General features: G+C 45.8%; 1 protein-coding gene across 1 annotated transcript in view; it reads right to left on the reverse strand.

The window, feature by feature from the left end:
• Window positions 1-4,394: 4,394 nt before the first annotated feature.
• YIPF7 (Yip1 domain family member 7) overlaps window positions 4,395-15,663 on the reverse strand; it is a 78,471-nt gene continuing 67,202 nt past the window's right edge. Inside the window, exon 6 of the mRNA XM_088450550.1 lies at window positions 4,395-6,122. Within this exon, the coding sequence (XP_088306676.1) occupies window positions 5,960-6,122 (163 nt within the window). The 3' untranslated portion in view covers window positions 4,395-5,959. The remainder of the gene's footprint in view (window positions 6,123-15,663) is intronic.

The raw sequence follows: 15,663 nt of genomic DNA on the forward strand, positions 1-15,663 counted from the left end.
TTATTTGCATTCACTAAAAAGCTGCAGCTGCCACTATGACTACTATACGTGCAGATTGGCACCAGTAGCATACATATATACATTTACACCAAAGTGTATAGCCATTTGTTTTGTTTGCAAAATACTTATTAAACTTTTAGACATCAATAAAACTTAAAAAATAGTTCTATACTAATAAATCAGACACTGAGGGCCTGATTCAGAGCCGCTCGTAAGCGGCCGCTCATTCGCTCCGAGCGATGTTTGCACATCTGCGCATGTGTATGGGTCGTAATGCGCATGCGCCAACCAGTCATTGCGGTCGGAAATCGTGTGTTCGCAAAATTGCCAGTGCCTACTAATTTGAGTGACAGGATGAGGCGTTTGTGGGTGGTAACAGGGGAAGGTGCTTGAAAACGGGGAGTGGAGATCCGAACGCAGGCGTGCCAAACGGTCAAAACGGGCGTTTTAAGGGTGTGCATAATTAACAAAGCAGCGTCATCGGCCACGTCACTTGGTTGTCTCTTAGCCTGATCTGTTCGCATGATTGCGGTACGAAAATCCAACCACAAGCACTGCGAGCAGTTCAGATGCCTTTCGATGTACTCGATTAATCTAATAAATAGCGAAGATAACGTATGATGCGAACGGCCAGGGGGCGTTTTTACAAAATAGCGAGCGCATATTTCGTTCGCTCGCTCAGACATAGAGGCATCAACAGACCGCAAAGAGCGAGCGCTGTATTTAAATATCCGGCCCCTTTTTCTGAACGAGCGAGCGCAAATAGCGTCCGGCTCTGAATCAGGCCCTGAGTTCATTCATCTCATTTTAAAATTGTTTAAACATGTGCCCAAGAGCACAATATATGCCCAAGCAACAAAGTACCTACAAGCATCAGTACTGCATTAATAAATAGCCAATCACAAGAAGTTTGCTAGTACTAGCAATCGTCATCAGCATCATCCACTATTTGCACTTGTCGTTGATCATATATTGCGGCTCTCTCGGGCATATATACGTCTGTGTTCCAAACTGCAAGTGTTCCCAATTGCATGAACAGGACCTTAGTGTACTCAGCCTATGTGGGAACGCCCCTTCCCTTCCCATCATGCCTCTCTAGGTGCAGGTTAACGTAAGTGCCAAAATCATGCAAATGTGCATATGCTTGCTCCCACTTATCTGGCCATGCACAGAACATTTTACATAAATTGTGCTAAGCCAACTAAAGTAGTAAGTAGCAGTGGCGTAACTAGGGCAGGGCGAGCGGGGCATGTGTAGTGCCGACCGCAGTGAGTGCGGTCAGCACTACACATTTACATAGGACCGGCGCTAGGCTTCCCAGCGCCGGTCCTGTGCTGCACAGCCGAGCCCCTTCCCTCCCCCTGAGTGCTTGCTCAATAGCGCCAGGAGGAGGGAGGCAGGCGGGCTCAGGCTGTGCATAACACAAACATCGTCGCCAGCGCTTGCGGCGATGTGTGTGTTAACCAGCAGCCAATGAGAGTCAGATGACTCTCATTGGCTGCTGCTACTACAGCACACACATCACCGCCGAGCAGCAGCGATGTGTGTGTGAATCAGCAGCCAATGAGAGTCAGAAAGACTCTCATTGACTGCGGCAGCCGCAGCGCCCACTGCAAGAGCCAGCTCCCTTCTGGCTCCTGCAGTGGGTAATGGGAGAAATGATGCAGAGCGCGCCAGCCCGGGAGGACTGATATGTGGACGGCGGTGGGAGCCGGAGCGTGGATTCAGGTAAGAATCTTTCTTTTATTTATTGTTTAATTTCAGTGTGTATTTATCAGGGGGGACTATTACTAAGGAGGGGACGACTACTAAGGAGGGGACTACTACTGGGGGCACTGCTTTGGGGGGGACGATTACTAAGGAGGGGACTACTACTGGGGGCACTGCTTCGGGGGGGACCACTACTGGGGACTACTACTGGGGGGGATACTACTGGGGGCACTGCATTGGGGGGACCACTACTGGGGACTACTACAGGGTGTACTGCATCAAGAGGGACTCCCACTGGAGCCACTATATAAAGGGCACTGTATAGGGGGGACTACTACTGGGGGCACTGCATCAAGGGGGACTCCTACTGGGGCACTATATAAAGGGCTTACTACTGGGGGCACTGCACAGGGGGGACCACTACAGGGGGCACTGAAAAGGGAGGACCACTACAGGGGGCACTGCATAGGGGGGATAACTACTGGGGGCCTGCATAAGGGGGACAACTACTGGGGGCACTGTATAAGGGGCACTACTGGGGGCCTGCTTAAGGGGGATCACTCCTGGGGGCACTGTATAAAGGGTACTGCATATGGGGGATCGCTACTGGGGGGCTGCATATGGGGGATCATTACTGGGGGCACTGTATAAGGGGAACTAATGGTGGGCTGCATAAGGGGGACTACTACAGGGGGAACTGTGTAAGGAGCACTGCATATGGGGGATCACTACTCAGGGCCTGTATAAGGGGAACTAATCGTGGGCTGCATAAGGGGGACCACTACTGGGGGTACTGTATAAGGGGCACTACTGGGGGCCTGCATAAGAGGAACCACTACTGTGGGCATTGTAAACTGGGGGTACTATATAAGGGGTACTACTGGGGGCCTGCATATGGGGGACAACTACTAGGGGCACTGCATAGGGGGGACTGTATAAGGGGCACTGCATTAAGGTGCAAATGGAAAGAAATGTTCCCAGTGACAAGAAAGGGGTGTGTGTCATGTTGACACGCCCCATTTTTCAGTGGCCATGTCCCTTGTGACCCCGCCCATTTTTTGCGGTGCGTGCACATAGTGGGGGTGGGGCTCCATTTTCAAATTTGCCCTGGGCTCCAAATACCCGAGTTACGCCACTGGTAAGTAGCCTGCATCAGGCCCTAGCTGTGTTCATCTTCCTCTGAGGAAAGCACTAGTATTGTGATGAAACGTATAAGGTTTTGAGTGAATTTGAGCAGCTATAATTGCACAGACCTTGCTCTCATTCTAATATGGCTTTCTACTAATTGGGGGACTTTCTTAATTCTTGGATGAGCCCCAACCTCATCACCTTCAGAATGGTAATAATACCAGATTAAGGCCCCTATTCAATTTGAAGCGTTAAGTCCGGATCTGTGTTAAGTTTCCGCTGAGGACGTCATTATCGCCTGTTTTGGTTTTACCCCGTATTCAATTTGAAAGACTTTCCGCCTAGGCGGAAAGTCAATGTAATGTCATAGGCGGTAAAGTATCGCCTATGAATGGCAGGCGGAAAAGAGGGCAGAATTGAGATTTTGGGGTGCAACGTTGCAGGTACCCCGTGCATCCTTCAGACAGTCCCCCAAAGGTAATCTGTGTCAAAAAATGTAAAAAAAAACACTTAAGGACACCCCAAAAAATGACTTTGAAAAAGGGGGCAAAAAAAAAAAGTTGGGGTATAAAATTAAAAACTAGCGAACTTGACTCTAGGGGGGTCCCCAAGTATGCCCCAAGTGTTTTTTTTTATTGCAGGTGTTCGCGGCAGGTGGATTTTACATGATTTTTTCAACTTCACTTTTTCAACTTTAATTGTGCTGACCCCCATTTTCAAGTACCCCAAATTAGCTGGGATAAGTTTTTTTCTGGAAAAATACTCCTAAATACTATTCTGCATCAGGTCTAGAAAAACGCAATTTAGCAGCTATTGAGCCCGTTTAAAAACACCAAATACCTTCAGCGAGCCAAATTGGGGGTACCATAGTGAACCCCCATGTCAGAGCATCATTTGGGGGGTGACAGGCTGATTTCCTCAAAAATGACAGTACTTTCCGCTTGTTACAGTATCACTGGGTGCCGTTTACGCCTACTTTCAAATTGAATAAGGGGTAAAGCGTGTATGCTCGCGATAATTTAACGCCTATCAAACAGGCGAAGTCGGCGTTAAGTCTGGGCCACATTAACTTAACGCGGCTCGGCTCAAATTGAATACGGGCCTAAGTATTTCTACTATTTCCCAGTAATCATCACAAGGGTTAGATGGGCAATAGCATCTCTGTTATTGAAAATATGTGAATTTACTGTATGTGATCTGTTTGTACTGATTTTTACTAAGGTCCATGGATAAGCAGTTTTATTTAGATTTTATCATTAGTTATAAAATGTATTTGTTCTTAACTATTTGGATAATTCTTTAAGCCTGATTATTTAAGATAGAACTTTAGAGTTTACCACAACCACTGACCGTTTCCTTTGTTTGTTCCTAGCAGAGAATACTTAAAATGTTACTGGTGTTTTTTGTCTTTAAGGATTGGTTACTGTAAGTCCATTGCTCCAACACCACATCATATGTGTGACAGTGTGAGTCTGTGTTTGTTGTGTAACCGAGGTGGAAACAGTAGTAAATACCTGAACAGGTTTAAACTGAAAAGTAAGTTTTTTAATGTGGATGTTGGTAGAAATGAACAATAAGATAACTAAGGTCCAGTAATAACAAGCTAATAACTGTAGCAGGAACAAACCGTAGTGGGAATAAATAATTGTCCAGCACGGTGACAGAGATGAATAAGGTGAATCCAGATAGACTGTAAAAGTGAAATGGAAATCCGGGTATGCAGGGTAATGGTTTGAGAGGGATATCCGGAAATGCTGTGATGTTGGCTGTATAGGAATGGGTTAACTGAGGAGACAGGTTCAGGCAGGAGTGGGTCTGGTGGAAGGTGCTGGGCGATCTCCAGCAGAGTGCAAGGGAAGGCAGAGCGGTGCTGGCTGCAGGGAGCCGAAGGCAGACAAGGAGTTAGGGCAAGCACCGGAGCACAGGTCTCAGGGTCAGGAGCGCAGGAACTCTCTCTCACAGCTGACACTGTGAAACACGTTGCACTGGCAACTACAGGGCGCTCCAAACCCCCTTAAGTACCCAGCAACAGAACGTGACAAGCCAGAGAGAGCCGGTGACCCACAGACGATTGGCCTGCTATGTCACATGGCCAAAGACAACATGGTGGTGCCCAGACAGCCATGACGCGGAGATGCCACTAGTCTTACCCATGTCAGGACGGCACAACGCTGGCAGACCTCTGTGTACACGCAATGCCAATCTCCACACACCAGCTCCCCTGCCAGAAGGACCGCGCCACAGCGCCCTCACCGGTAAGGACCGCAAACCTCCACGTCGCGAATCCTGGGTCATGACACAGTGTGTTTAAAGTAGAGATGTACGCAGACCCCATGCTTAAGTTTTGACAAAACCACTCTCAAGTGTTTTGATTCGTATTCGGTTTTCTTTAGAATTGATAATAACAGCTAAAATCATATAATTTTGATGGAGATTCGGTTTTAAAATCCTTGTTTCAAACTTACAGCAGACTTGAGCCGAGACTCAGTTCTACTCGGAACCCCAAAGTTCGGGTGAGTTAATTTTTCAGGAAAACCAAAATACACATCTCTTGTTTAAAGATTGTAGTGTCCTCCTGAGGCACTATATTTTCAGAAGCTATATACTGTTAGAATATTCTCAGTAAAGCACTGTGTAATCTGTAGGAGCTATATAAGTAACTTTTTATAAATAATAATAAATAAAAACATTCATCAATAAATCAATGATGTATATACTACATGTATATATCCATTAGCAGCACTAAGCATTATTGGTTGCTCATCTACTGTATGATAACCTAGTGGTTGACACTTGCTGAGAAGACAACACAAATTAAAAGTGTAAAAGGTTGTGTAGTCCTAAAACTGATTAGCAATGTCTGTTACCCATAGTAACTATACTAAACTGTAATAGACCACAGGAGTTCAAGCATTGCTGTTGTTCTAAAGCTCACATGTACTATCGTATATTGGCGAGGACGAGTGTTTGCGAATTTATACACCCTACAGCATGGTTACTAACAGATAACAAATAATGCCAAGCCTGTGTGCCATGTAACATAGAATAATGCTGGCAGACATAACAACAGAGATTTGTGCTGTCTTCTACCTTTTTACCTTCTACCTTAAACATAAACATTTTAAAACACAGTTAACAATGCAAAAAGTCCATAGAGCAAGGCACAGGGGTATGCTACAAGAAGCTGCTGTCCTTCCATTCCCAATGTAGTGATGAATATTTTTGAAGCTGAGAAACTGCACCACCCGATTATAGAAGCAGCTAAGAACGTCCCAACAATTCCCCTAAAATGAAATAAAACAGATTTTAATGTGAGATCTACATGAAAAACAGTATTTACACTAAAGAATAGTTCGCTACAATAACTAATGACACATATACTAAATATAGTAGTATAGTATATGCGTCATTATTTATTGTTGCTAATTATTCTATATATATATATATATATATATATTATATCTGAAACCCAGTACTGACACATATAATAATAATTTGACCTGGTGCTAGCTTGGCAAAATTGATTTTTTTTTTTTTTTAAAGGTGGCACTCAGGGTCTCAGAAACACACAAAATGTAATTACAATGTATCAGTTTTTAATACAAAACTTTCTTCAGGTATAAAATGAATAGGCAACACACTGGGCCTAAACATACAGCCATGCTCAGCTGATTCTGAGTTGGGAGCAAATAAAAAAGAAAAAAAGAAACTAACTTTGCTTCTGGAGCAAATCATCCTGCATGCAAGGGGTGCAGATTTATTAACTTTTTTCTTCAGGGTAAATATAGTCCACAATACTGGACAACCATATTTGTTATCTAAATCTCACGGGAATTGCCTTGACACCCACCAACTGGCCACAGTGTCCCACAGGGAGGGGGTGGTCACTCTCACACCGCTGCTCTGCATAGTGTAGGGAGAGAGCCTGGGCGCAACCCAGCATCTCCAGAAATGTTGGGCACACCCCCACAGTGATGGAAATAGGGGCATGCCATGAGACCACACCCCTTTCCCACGAGGCCACACCTCGTGATGCTCCAATTTTACCTCCCATATGCATTAGTGCAGGCATCTCACTGTACAGTGACGGCCAGTGTCTTGCCTTTTTTGTATAATCCCTGCATTAAATATTGTAATAAAACTATAACATTGAAATATGTATCTCAAGACGATGTAGACTAAACAGAAAAATAGTATTTATACAAGGTGCACATCAAGCGTGTAAGTGTGCATAATTATATCATATAGTATGCAGCTTGGCAGTGTTAGTAAATGTTGAAGTGACATTACCATATTTGTACACAGGGGGAAATACTGGTTGTGCAGTGCATTGCACAGGGGCCGATGGAAATGAAGGGGTCCGCAGCCGGTGCCCAGGGCCAGCTCTAGGGGTGTTTGACCAGTGCGGTCGCACAGGGGCACCACCCGTGGAGGGCGCACCCTTCCCCAGCATCCCGATTTCAGTGGGACAGTACTGTCCCGTTGTTCCACCCGTGGGCTGAAGTGGCCCGTGGGTGGTCAAATCAGGAGGTTGGGGACCCCCACTGCTCTGTGGTGAATTTAGGTGCTGGACCCCCAGAGTGAGAATGGATGAAGGGATGCTGGACCCCCAGAGTGTGAATGGATGCAGCACGCATACGCGCGGTATCCAATCGCTGACGGGAGAGGGCTGGGGGAAGCAAAGCCAGTGACGGAGGGCTGGGCCTTACCCCCAGCATGACGTTATTTGGAGGTGTGCCATGTGGGCACGCCTCCAAATAACGTCACTTAGGAGGCATGGCCTATGGTAATTAGGCCATGTCCCCAATTTCGGCCTCGCGATGTAAGGGCACCTTATTAAGGGCCGTCACAGGTAGCTCCGACCCCTGGAGCCGGCCCTACCGGTGGCATTATCAGCTGTACTAATAATGAGTCAGACTAACTTATTATTACACAGTCCATATGAAGAAGGAGGAGGAGGTCTGGCTGGAGGAGTTATGGGGGACCCTTCCATTCCCCAGTCCCCGCATGGGCGCCACCACAGCTGGCCACCATTGCCATGACACCACCACCCAGGAGACTCCAGCTGTGGCCATCTGCTTTCACTGCCGGTGCCAGCACCCAGTGGCACCTGATGACTCCAGCAACGTTACCCACGTGATGTAACAGGTTGCGATGTTGCTTGTCAGAGAATTCAGCACTCACCCTGTCTGGACTGTAGTGGAAGAAACCCGCTGCTGCACGATGCTGCTGGAGTGTGTGAGGAGGAGCAGAGGCAGTTGCCCAAGGAACAGGACAAGCAGAGGCCAGGTAAGTTACTGTATCTAGTGGGGGGAGCTCATTACATTATTTACTATAGGCAGGGGGAGGCACAATACATGCTATAGGGACGGGGAGGCACATTCTATACATATACTATAGGGTAGGGTAAGGTACATTATATTCTATACTATAGGGAAGGGGGGGCACATTATATTATATACTATAGGGAGGGGGAGGCACATTATATTATATACTATAGGGAGGGGGAGGCACATTATATTTTATACTATAGGGAGGCATATTATATTTAAAGGTGTAGTTACAGTAGGTAGTGGTACTAGGCCCAGCCCTCCCCCCACCCTCAGAACAAATGATGTCATGATGGGAACAAAGACAAGCTGAGCATCCTAAGGATGCTCCAGGCGGCTGTATGATAGCTTGCCACCAGGGAGAAGCTGAGTGCATGGAGCCTCTTAAAGATACTCTAGATGGCAGCATTCTAGGGTGCATGTTGCTATTTCAGGCACCCTGCATGCAAAATACAGGTGCGACATGGCAAAATTTGTGTCGCCCCTTTGGCCCTGCATCCTGGGCAGTGGCACCACTCGCCAAAAACTAGTTTCGGCACTGGCAACATGACACAAGGAGTGTAACTGATTTTACGCCATTACTAATGGTTGATCATGCGTACAGCCCACTTTACTGGGGAAGTGAGTGGGATCTGGGAAGCTGGTCTACTCTCCAGTAGTTGTCTGAAAGTCCAGAAGGGCTCCCCAAACTTCAAGAGTCTCCTGAATATCCCAGGAGAGTAAGTATGTAATACATATATAAAAATATTTGCTAGTATAAAGGAATATTAGTAGACATACTGTGTATCTATGTATAGAGGCAGTATTTTCTGTGCTGAAATTACCTTACTAATTCTGACATGTATGCAGTACTGTTAGATGCTCTCTGAGCTGTGATTCATTTTGTGGCTCTACTATGATCAATTCCCCTGTATTCTTTATCCGTACTAAAGCAGAGTTATCCAGCCAAATCCCGTGTTGTACTATCAATCGTTATCTAAATGAATCAGTAAGCAACACACGTCCTTTTACATAACTCCAAACATGTGGTCTCTCTATGACCCTCGAGGAATGAAGCATTACATTTTCATTAGTTAAAAATCAAGATGAATTATGTCTTAAAACATTGTTATTTATGGTGGCTATGCCTAACATTTATTTTAATGAAGACATCTATGGTAATGCCCTGTGGAATATATTCTCAGTTTTACTACTAACATTATATTCTGAAGCTAAAATTATCATATGAAAAAAAAACATTTATATGTCTCATCAAAGTTCCTATTTCCATATGATCTTGCTGCTAGGGAAATATTAATTTAAATAAATTGGTATAGTGTAGATCAGCATGTTTCAACCACAGTGCGAGCGGCTGTCAAGTAGGCCGTGAGGTCAGTGCAGTTAGAGATGACTCTACTTGTACTGCTGGGCTTTTAGAGAGGCTCAGGACCATGATCTTTGGAGACGTGGCAACCAGTGGTGTAACTATAAACTTTGCTCCCCCCTGCCAAAAGAGTTTCAGGCGCCCCCCCCAAAAAAACAAACAAACAAACAAACAAACACACCCAAAGATGACGATTAAGGTGTGTGGTTTCATGATACAGTAATGTCCCTTATACATTAAGACACAATAAGTAATGCCCCTTATAACACATTATGCCACACCATAATGCCCTTATAACAAATTATGTCACATCTTAATGCTCCTATAACACATTATGCCACACCGTAATGCCCCTTACAACACATTATGGCACACAGTAATGCCCCTTACACATTATGCCCCTTATAACACATAATTCCACACAGTAATGCCCTTTATAACACATTATGCCACACAAAGTAATACCCCTAATATAACATTATGCAACACAGTAATGCCCCTTACACATTATGCCACACAGTAATGCCCATTACATCCCACCCTGACAGATCTACTTCACAAACCCTCCTTTCTGCTCCTACCAGTCTGTCACCTCAGCTCAAGACAGGTTGAACAGTTTCTATGTCCGTGTAGAACCAGATTATTGGGAACATAACTTATAACCTGTAAACTGACTGGATCTAAGTTGATCCAGCAGACGCGGCTGCGCAGGCTCCTCACACCGCAGGTGACGTCATGACGTCACCCACGTGCTGCGGAACTGGGAACGCTGGCCTCTGATGCGATCCGAGGCTTCCTTAGCCTCTGATCACTTCAGAGGCCAGCGTTCACAGTTGCAGTGGTGAAGCAACGGCCCCCGGTACCCCCAAGCCACATTGCACGCTCGCCTGCACACTGCTCCCTACTCTGAACTGTGTACTCAGTCACTGAGTGTGACTGAGCTACCCCAGCCAATGAGGGTCAGGACAGGGACAACAGTGAGCCTTCTCCGCGGGTTATTTTATTGGGGGCCAATGTGATTTTTTTTTTACTGTGGGGAGCAATGTGATTGTTTGAGGGTTTTTTCTGTGGGGACCAGTCTATGTTTTTTTTTTCTGTGGGGGCCAGCCAATGTAATTGTTTTCTTTCTGTGGGGATGATTTTGTTTTATATTTTTTTCTGTGGTGCCCGATGTGTTTGTTTTTGTTCTGTGGGGGCCGCTGTGTTTTATTTTTTCTGTGGGGGGCAATGTATGTGTTTATTTTCCTGTGGGGACCAATGTCCTGTGAGGGACTGATGGTGTGCCTATGCAACTTTAAAATCTTGTTCAGTGTGCCACGAGTTGAAAATCACTGGTGCAGATCTACCAGTTACCAGTTACTTTTTGGATAGCTTATAGTATATACAGTTGTTATGTTGCTACAATCATTGAATAAATGCAAAGTGACATAAACTGTAATAAGGCCCAAAATTAAATAATATATCCTGCTTTTACAAATGTTATACAAAAAGTGGCTTATGTGTAGTTGGACGCAATTTCCAGCAAAGACATAGGCAAAAATCGTGTCTAGAAACATACGCAATTTGTTTAATATGCAGAGAGATAGAGACCTTTGCATGCCGCAACTATGCATATTACGTAAAATGCAGATGTTTCGTAATAAACACAAGTTGTGTAAGATTACACAAATATCATAAGATGGATGTAGTTATGAGACCGGCGGCCGCAATGCCGCCAGTCTCGGTACCGATTGGGGAATACTGACAAGGGACTTAAGATAGGCATCAAAATACTGACGCCAGTCTTGCTCCCGATGCCAGAACGCCAAAGAACGCCAGGCCAAACGAGGTAAGTCTGGGGCACCCTTAGCGTTAACCCTGGGGGGGATTGGGTTTAGGGAGTGTAGCGGGGTTAGGGTTAGGTATTGGGGGTAGAGGTTAGGGTTAGGCACCCCTAGGGGGTAGGGTTAGGGTTAGGCTCTAATGGTGCATACACACGTAGCGATCTGTCAGCGATACAATATCGCTGACAGATCATTATGCACCCTCCCTGGTAAGCTGGATGATCAATATCGATCATCCAGCACACCACCAAATTTACTGTCAACTCGATCGCGGGTCCCTATAGTAACTTGCTCGATATCGAGTAAGTTAACTGGCATGCACGGCCGATGGACGATATCGCTATTGTCCATACGTGGCCATGCATCGCTGGTCAAACGTAAGTTGGTAGGGACCATTTAAAAGAAAGATTTGAAAGATAACGGTAACAATAATGATATCATTCAAATCTTCCTTTTAAATCGCTATGTGTGTATGCACCATAAGGGGGTAGGGTTAGGTTTAGGCAAGAAGGGGGAGACTTAGGTCTAGGCACTAATGGAGGGTTATGGTGCAGGGTGGGGAGGGTTAGGATTAGGCTACAAGAAGGGAGGGTTAGGGGGAGAAGGAGGGAGGGTAAGTATACTTATCCTATCCCTGTCAGGATACCAACCATCGGGTTGCCGCAGTTGGTATTCTGACAAGAGGCATCCCGACAGCCGGCATTACATACCGATTCCCATATGATATAGTAACAGCCTAAGATACACTATTAGCATAACTTACACTCGTGGTGCATCTCAATCATTTAGTACATTGAGGAAACCCCCTGGCCTGACCTGAGACTATAGGAAAACTCCACTGCATAAATAGAAGTGTGATGGCGCTTTTTAGTGGTACAGTATATTGGGGTCTGTAAGCAGCAAGTCAGCTTTGTTAGGGCCATGTAATGGTGGCATTGATGCCTACATGGACCAAAGAGGTCTGTGTTCTTCTTGGCGCACTAGAGGTCCAGTGTGCCCTTGACGCATCAAGTGCTTACAAGCCGCATGGGCATACGTGCGCCAAGTACAAGTGCTTTTTAACCTTTTAGTTTTTAACCCATACCACTGCTCAGAGTTATAGGAATAGCCCTAATGCTTTCTCTAGGGAATACAGTCCTGTGCTGCCTAGCTAAGAGGAGGTTGGTACTAAGGCAGTGGGTTCCCACTTGTCATAGTACAGCCAGCCCTGACTGGCATAGCCTAGTGTTTTTAATTGCATTCTCAGAGGGATCCCAGTGATACACACTTATGTGCGCACACACCATCCTGCCGATACCAGCCTACCAATGAGCACTAGGACCGATTTCACTTGCTAGTTTTATTAATATAATGATTTATTCCTTTTTTTACATATAAAACAAGGTCTGTGCTGGTGATTCTTACCAGTGGCGCAGATATTGCATGCCTCCTAAATGGTGTACTGTATATACTGTACACCTGCTTCCCATCTGCATAGGACATAAATCTCATTTTAATCCCAAATACTTAAATGTTAAATATCTTTACTGGTGAGCAACATATAATCCTGATGTTGTCATTAATCAATCACCTGTACATTTATATATGAAAAGACATCTAACATGACTATAAAATACAGGCAGATATTAGGTTACTATAACAATATATTATGGTCAAGACAAGTGCGCCCTAAAAGTGCAAGTAGGCCCACAGGTGCAGTAGTGTCACCCCACACTTCATCAACAATGCAAACCAAAATAAATGTCACCACTGGGTTCACAGGTGCTAACGACACCCACTCCCTGTATATGGAGTGTTATATGATTGAAGTCCTCAATAAATGAGAGAGGTCAGAAGATCCAATCCTTCCGGATTCTCAGATTCTGCAGAAATACCAAAAATCCCATAGTATGATTCTGTTATATACAAAGAGTCTTATAAACCATTTAATACAGGAACTCGTATCAGAGTAAGTGGTCTACTTAACATAATACACAATCTCGCATCATAGGGATAGAACAACACCCTGTGCTGCTCTGGCCACACTGCTCCTTTACTTCACCTCCTGCTGTTCTCACCACCAATCCCAGGTCGATTGGTCTACACAAGCAAAGTAGACAGAAAGGCAATGGTACAGTAAAAAGCCAGGCCAGTCCCCTGAAAATAACGTCCACCAGCCAGGTCATGTCCAATTCTCCCTGATGTTTCCTCTTCACCAATGCATTTTGACCCCAGGGTAGTATCTTCCTAAAATCAATCAGGTACTATAGTTTGTCTTGGAGCCTACTATAGTTTTTGTGTTCAGCATACTAGAAGTGTCCTGGTGCAGTACTTACACATTGCTAGAGAGACTTTTGCAAAAATGAATGTTAAATTAAATGGCTTTGCTCTATCCATCTGCTTACAAAAATATAATAAGACTCTGCATATGTCTTGGAGAGCTAGAATGAGCATGTTTCCTGAATACAACCAGTATCGTGCTGAGGGTGAGTAGCTACAGGAATAGGGCACCTATGCCCCTTTGCTGTGCGAGGCATTGTAGAGGGGTGTGGTGAAATCTTTCCTGCACTAATGGGTCCCTACAGAGCCCTGGTGAATCTATACCTGCTCCTTCTCCTCCATAATTGTCCCTGATTACAACACCCTTTGCCAGAGACAGAAAATAGCAAATGGTCATTTGAGTGGTGTCAGCCTAGCTAATTTTGCAACTGAGGCACAGGCTCTGAAATCTCAAAAATACCTCCCTAACAGTGGCGGATCCTACCTAGGGGCTGTGAGGCTGCAACCCCCCCCCCCTCCCCCAGTAAAATCCGCCACTTCAGTGAGCCAGTGCAGTCCATGACTGCACTGGCTTCACTGTGACTGGAGGTGGCTTCTCATAGGAAGCGCCACCTGCCAATCATCCTCCCCGTGGGGATGCCAGTCCAGGCTGTGATCAGCAGAGAGCGGCTTCCAATGGAAGCCACTTCTCTGCCTTTAGGGCAGCCCTACAAGGCTTCTCGGGGCTGCATTGTTTGAGAAGCTGGTGTTAAGTATGCGGATCTAACGCTTGCCAGATTCATTGAGCAGGTGCCGGGACTCAAGCCAGCAGCAGCCCTCCTCAGATAAGAGGGCAGGTATCTGCTGCTCCCTAATGACTTATTTTGTGTCCTCATCTGACAGGAGGTGACTCTGATATAAAGCCTTTAGAATCTTGAAGAACCTGAATGAAGGGCTAGCAGCTCTGATAAACAAGCATGAGAACTTTAATTCCAGGAACTGGATTAGGATGCAACATATTGTCATACTGGGGCTGATTCTGAGTCACACGCAATCTGCAAGCAATGCGCAAATATGTGTAATACTCCCTACACGCATGCGTTACAAAGTTTGTATGCACAAAACTGTTGATAAAAAGTGATGGGTGTTCCTGGGCGATGACAGGGAGGTAGCTAGTACTGCACTTAAAAATGGGCAATAGCATGAGTGTTATGGGATTGTCATGTGCGTGTCAGTGCAAGAGGCTGCGTTCCCAGACGCACAACCACAGGCATAAGAGACCATAGTCAGATGGAGAAACTGCATCTGCCATAGGACTGGTGCAAGTTTCAATGGTGCAACCAACGGAGCATATAAAGTCACACCAATCGGACCTCATTCAGAGCCACTCACAAAATGCAAGCGCTCGCTCTGAATGAGGGCACCCACAACCTTAACGAGCGACCAGGTTGATGGTCGCGCTGGTCAAGACCATCGCGACCATCGGGGCTTGCAACGAGACCCTTGTGGTAGGGTCACATCTGCCGCAAGCCCCAGAGAGCTTTCGGCTCTAATAGAGCCGGAAGCTCTCCCACTGACATCACTGGTGACGTCAGTGGGGCCGCTCACAAATGGCAGGCATTCGCTTCCGTTTGTGAAACCACCCCCCCGCCATGCCTACAAAACGGGGCGAGCTGTCGATCAACATCGACAGCCGCCCTTTTTGTAGTGAGCCCCGGAGCAAGAGAATTTCTCTCTCCCTCCGGGGCCTGCGCACGCCGCTGCGCGTGTGCAAAGCAAAACATTGACCCACTTGCGATCGCTCAGGCACTTGCGAGCGGGTCTGAATGAGACCCTAAGAGTGGGCCTGGATTTGAAATACCAGCACCTTTATCATCGGCACCGCAGGCCAAGGATTCCACTACTTGCATTGGACTCTCAAGCAGACCAGAACCATCGCTAATTAGGATCCTCATTATTGTTGCCACAAGCCGGTAATGACATTTTAATTAGCTGGACATTCATTTCTGCCGGACTCCACTGAATTATCAGAACTGTACAGATTATTCTAGTACCCAAGTGTCCATTCAGA

The sequence above is a fragment of the Taudactylus pleione genome, unplaced genomic scaffold (assembly GCF_031769625.1).
Source record: "Taudactylus pleione unplaced genomic scaffold, aTauple2 ptg000519l, whole genome shotgun sequence".
NCBI lineage: Eukaryota > Metazoa > Chordata > Amphibia > Anura > Myobatrachidae > Taudactylus > Taudactylus pleione.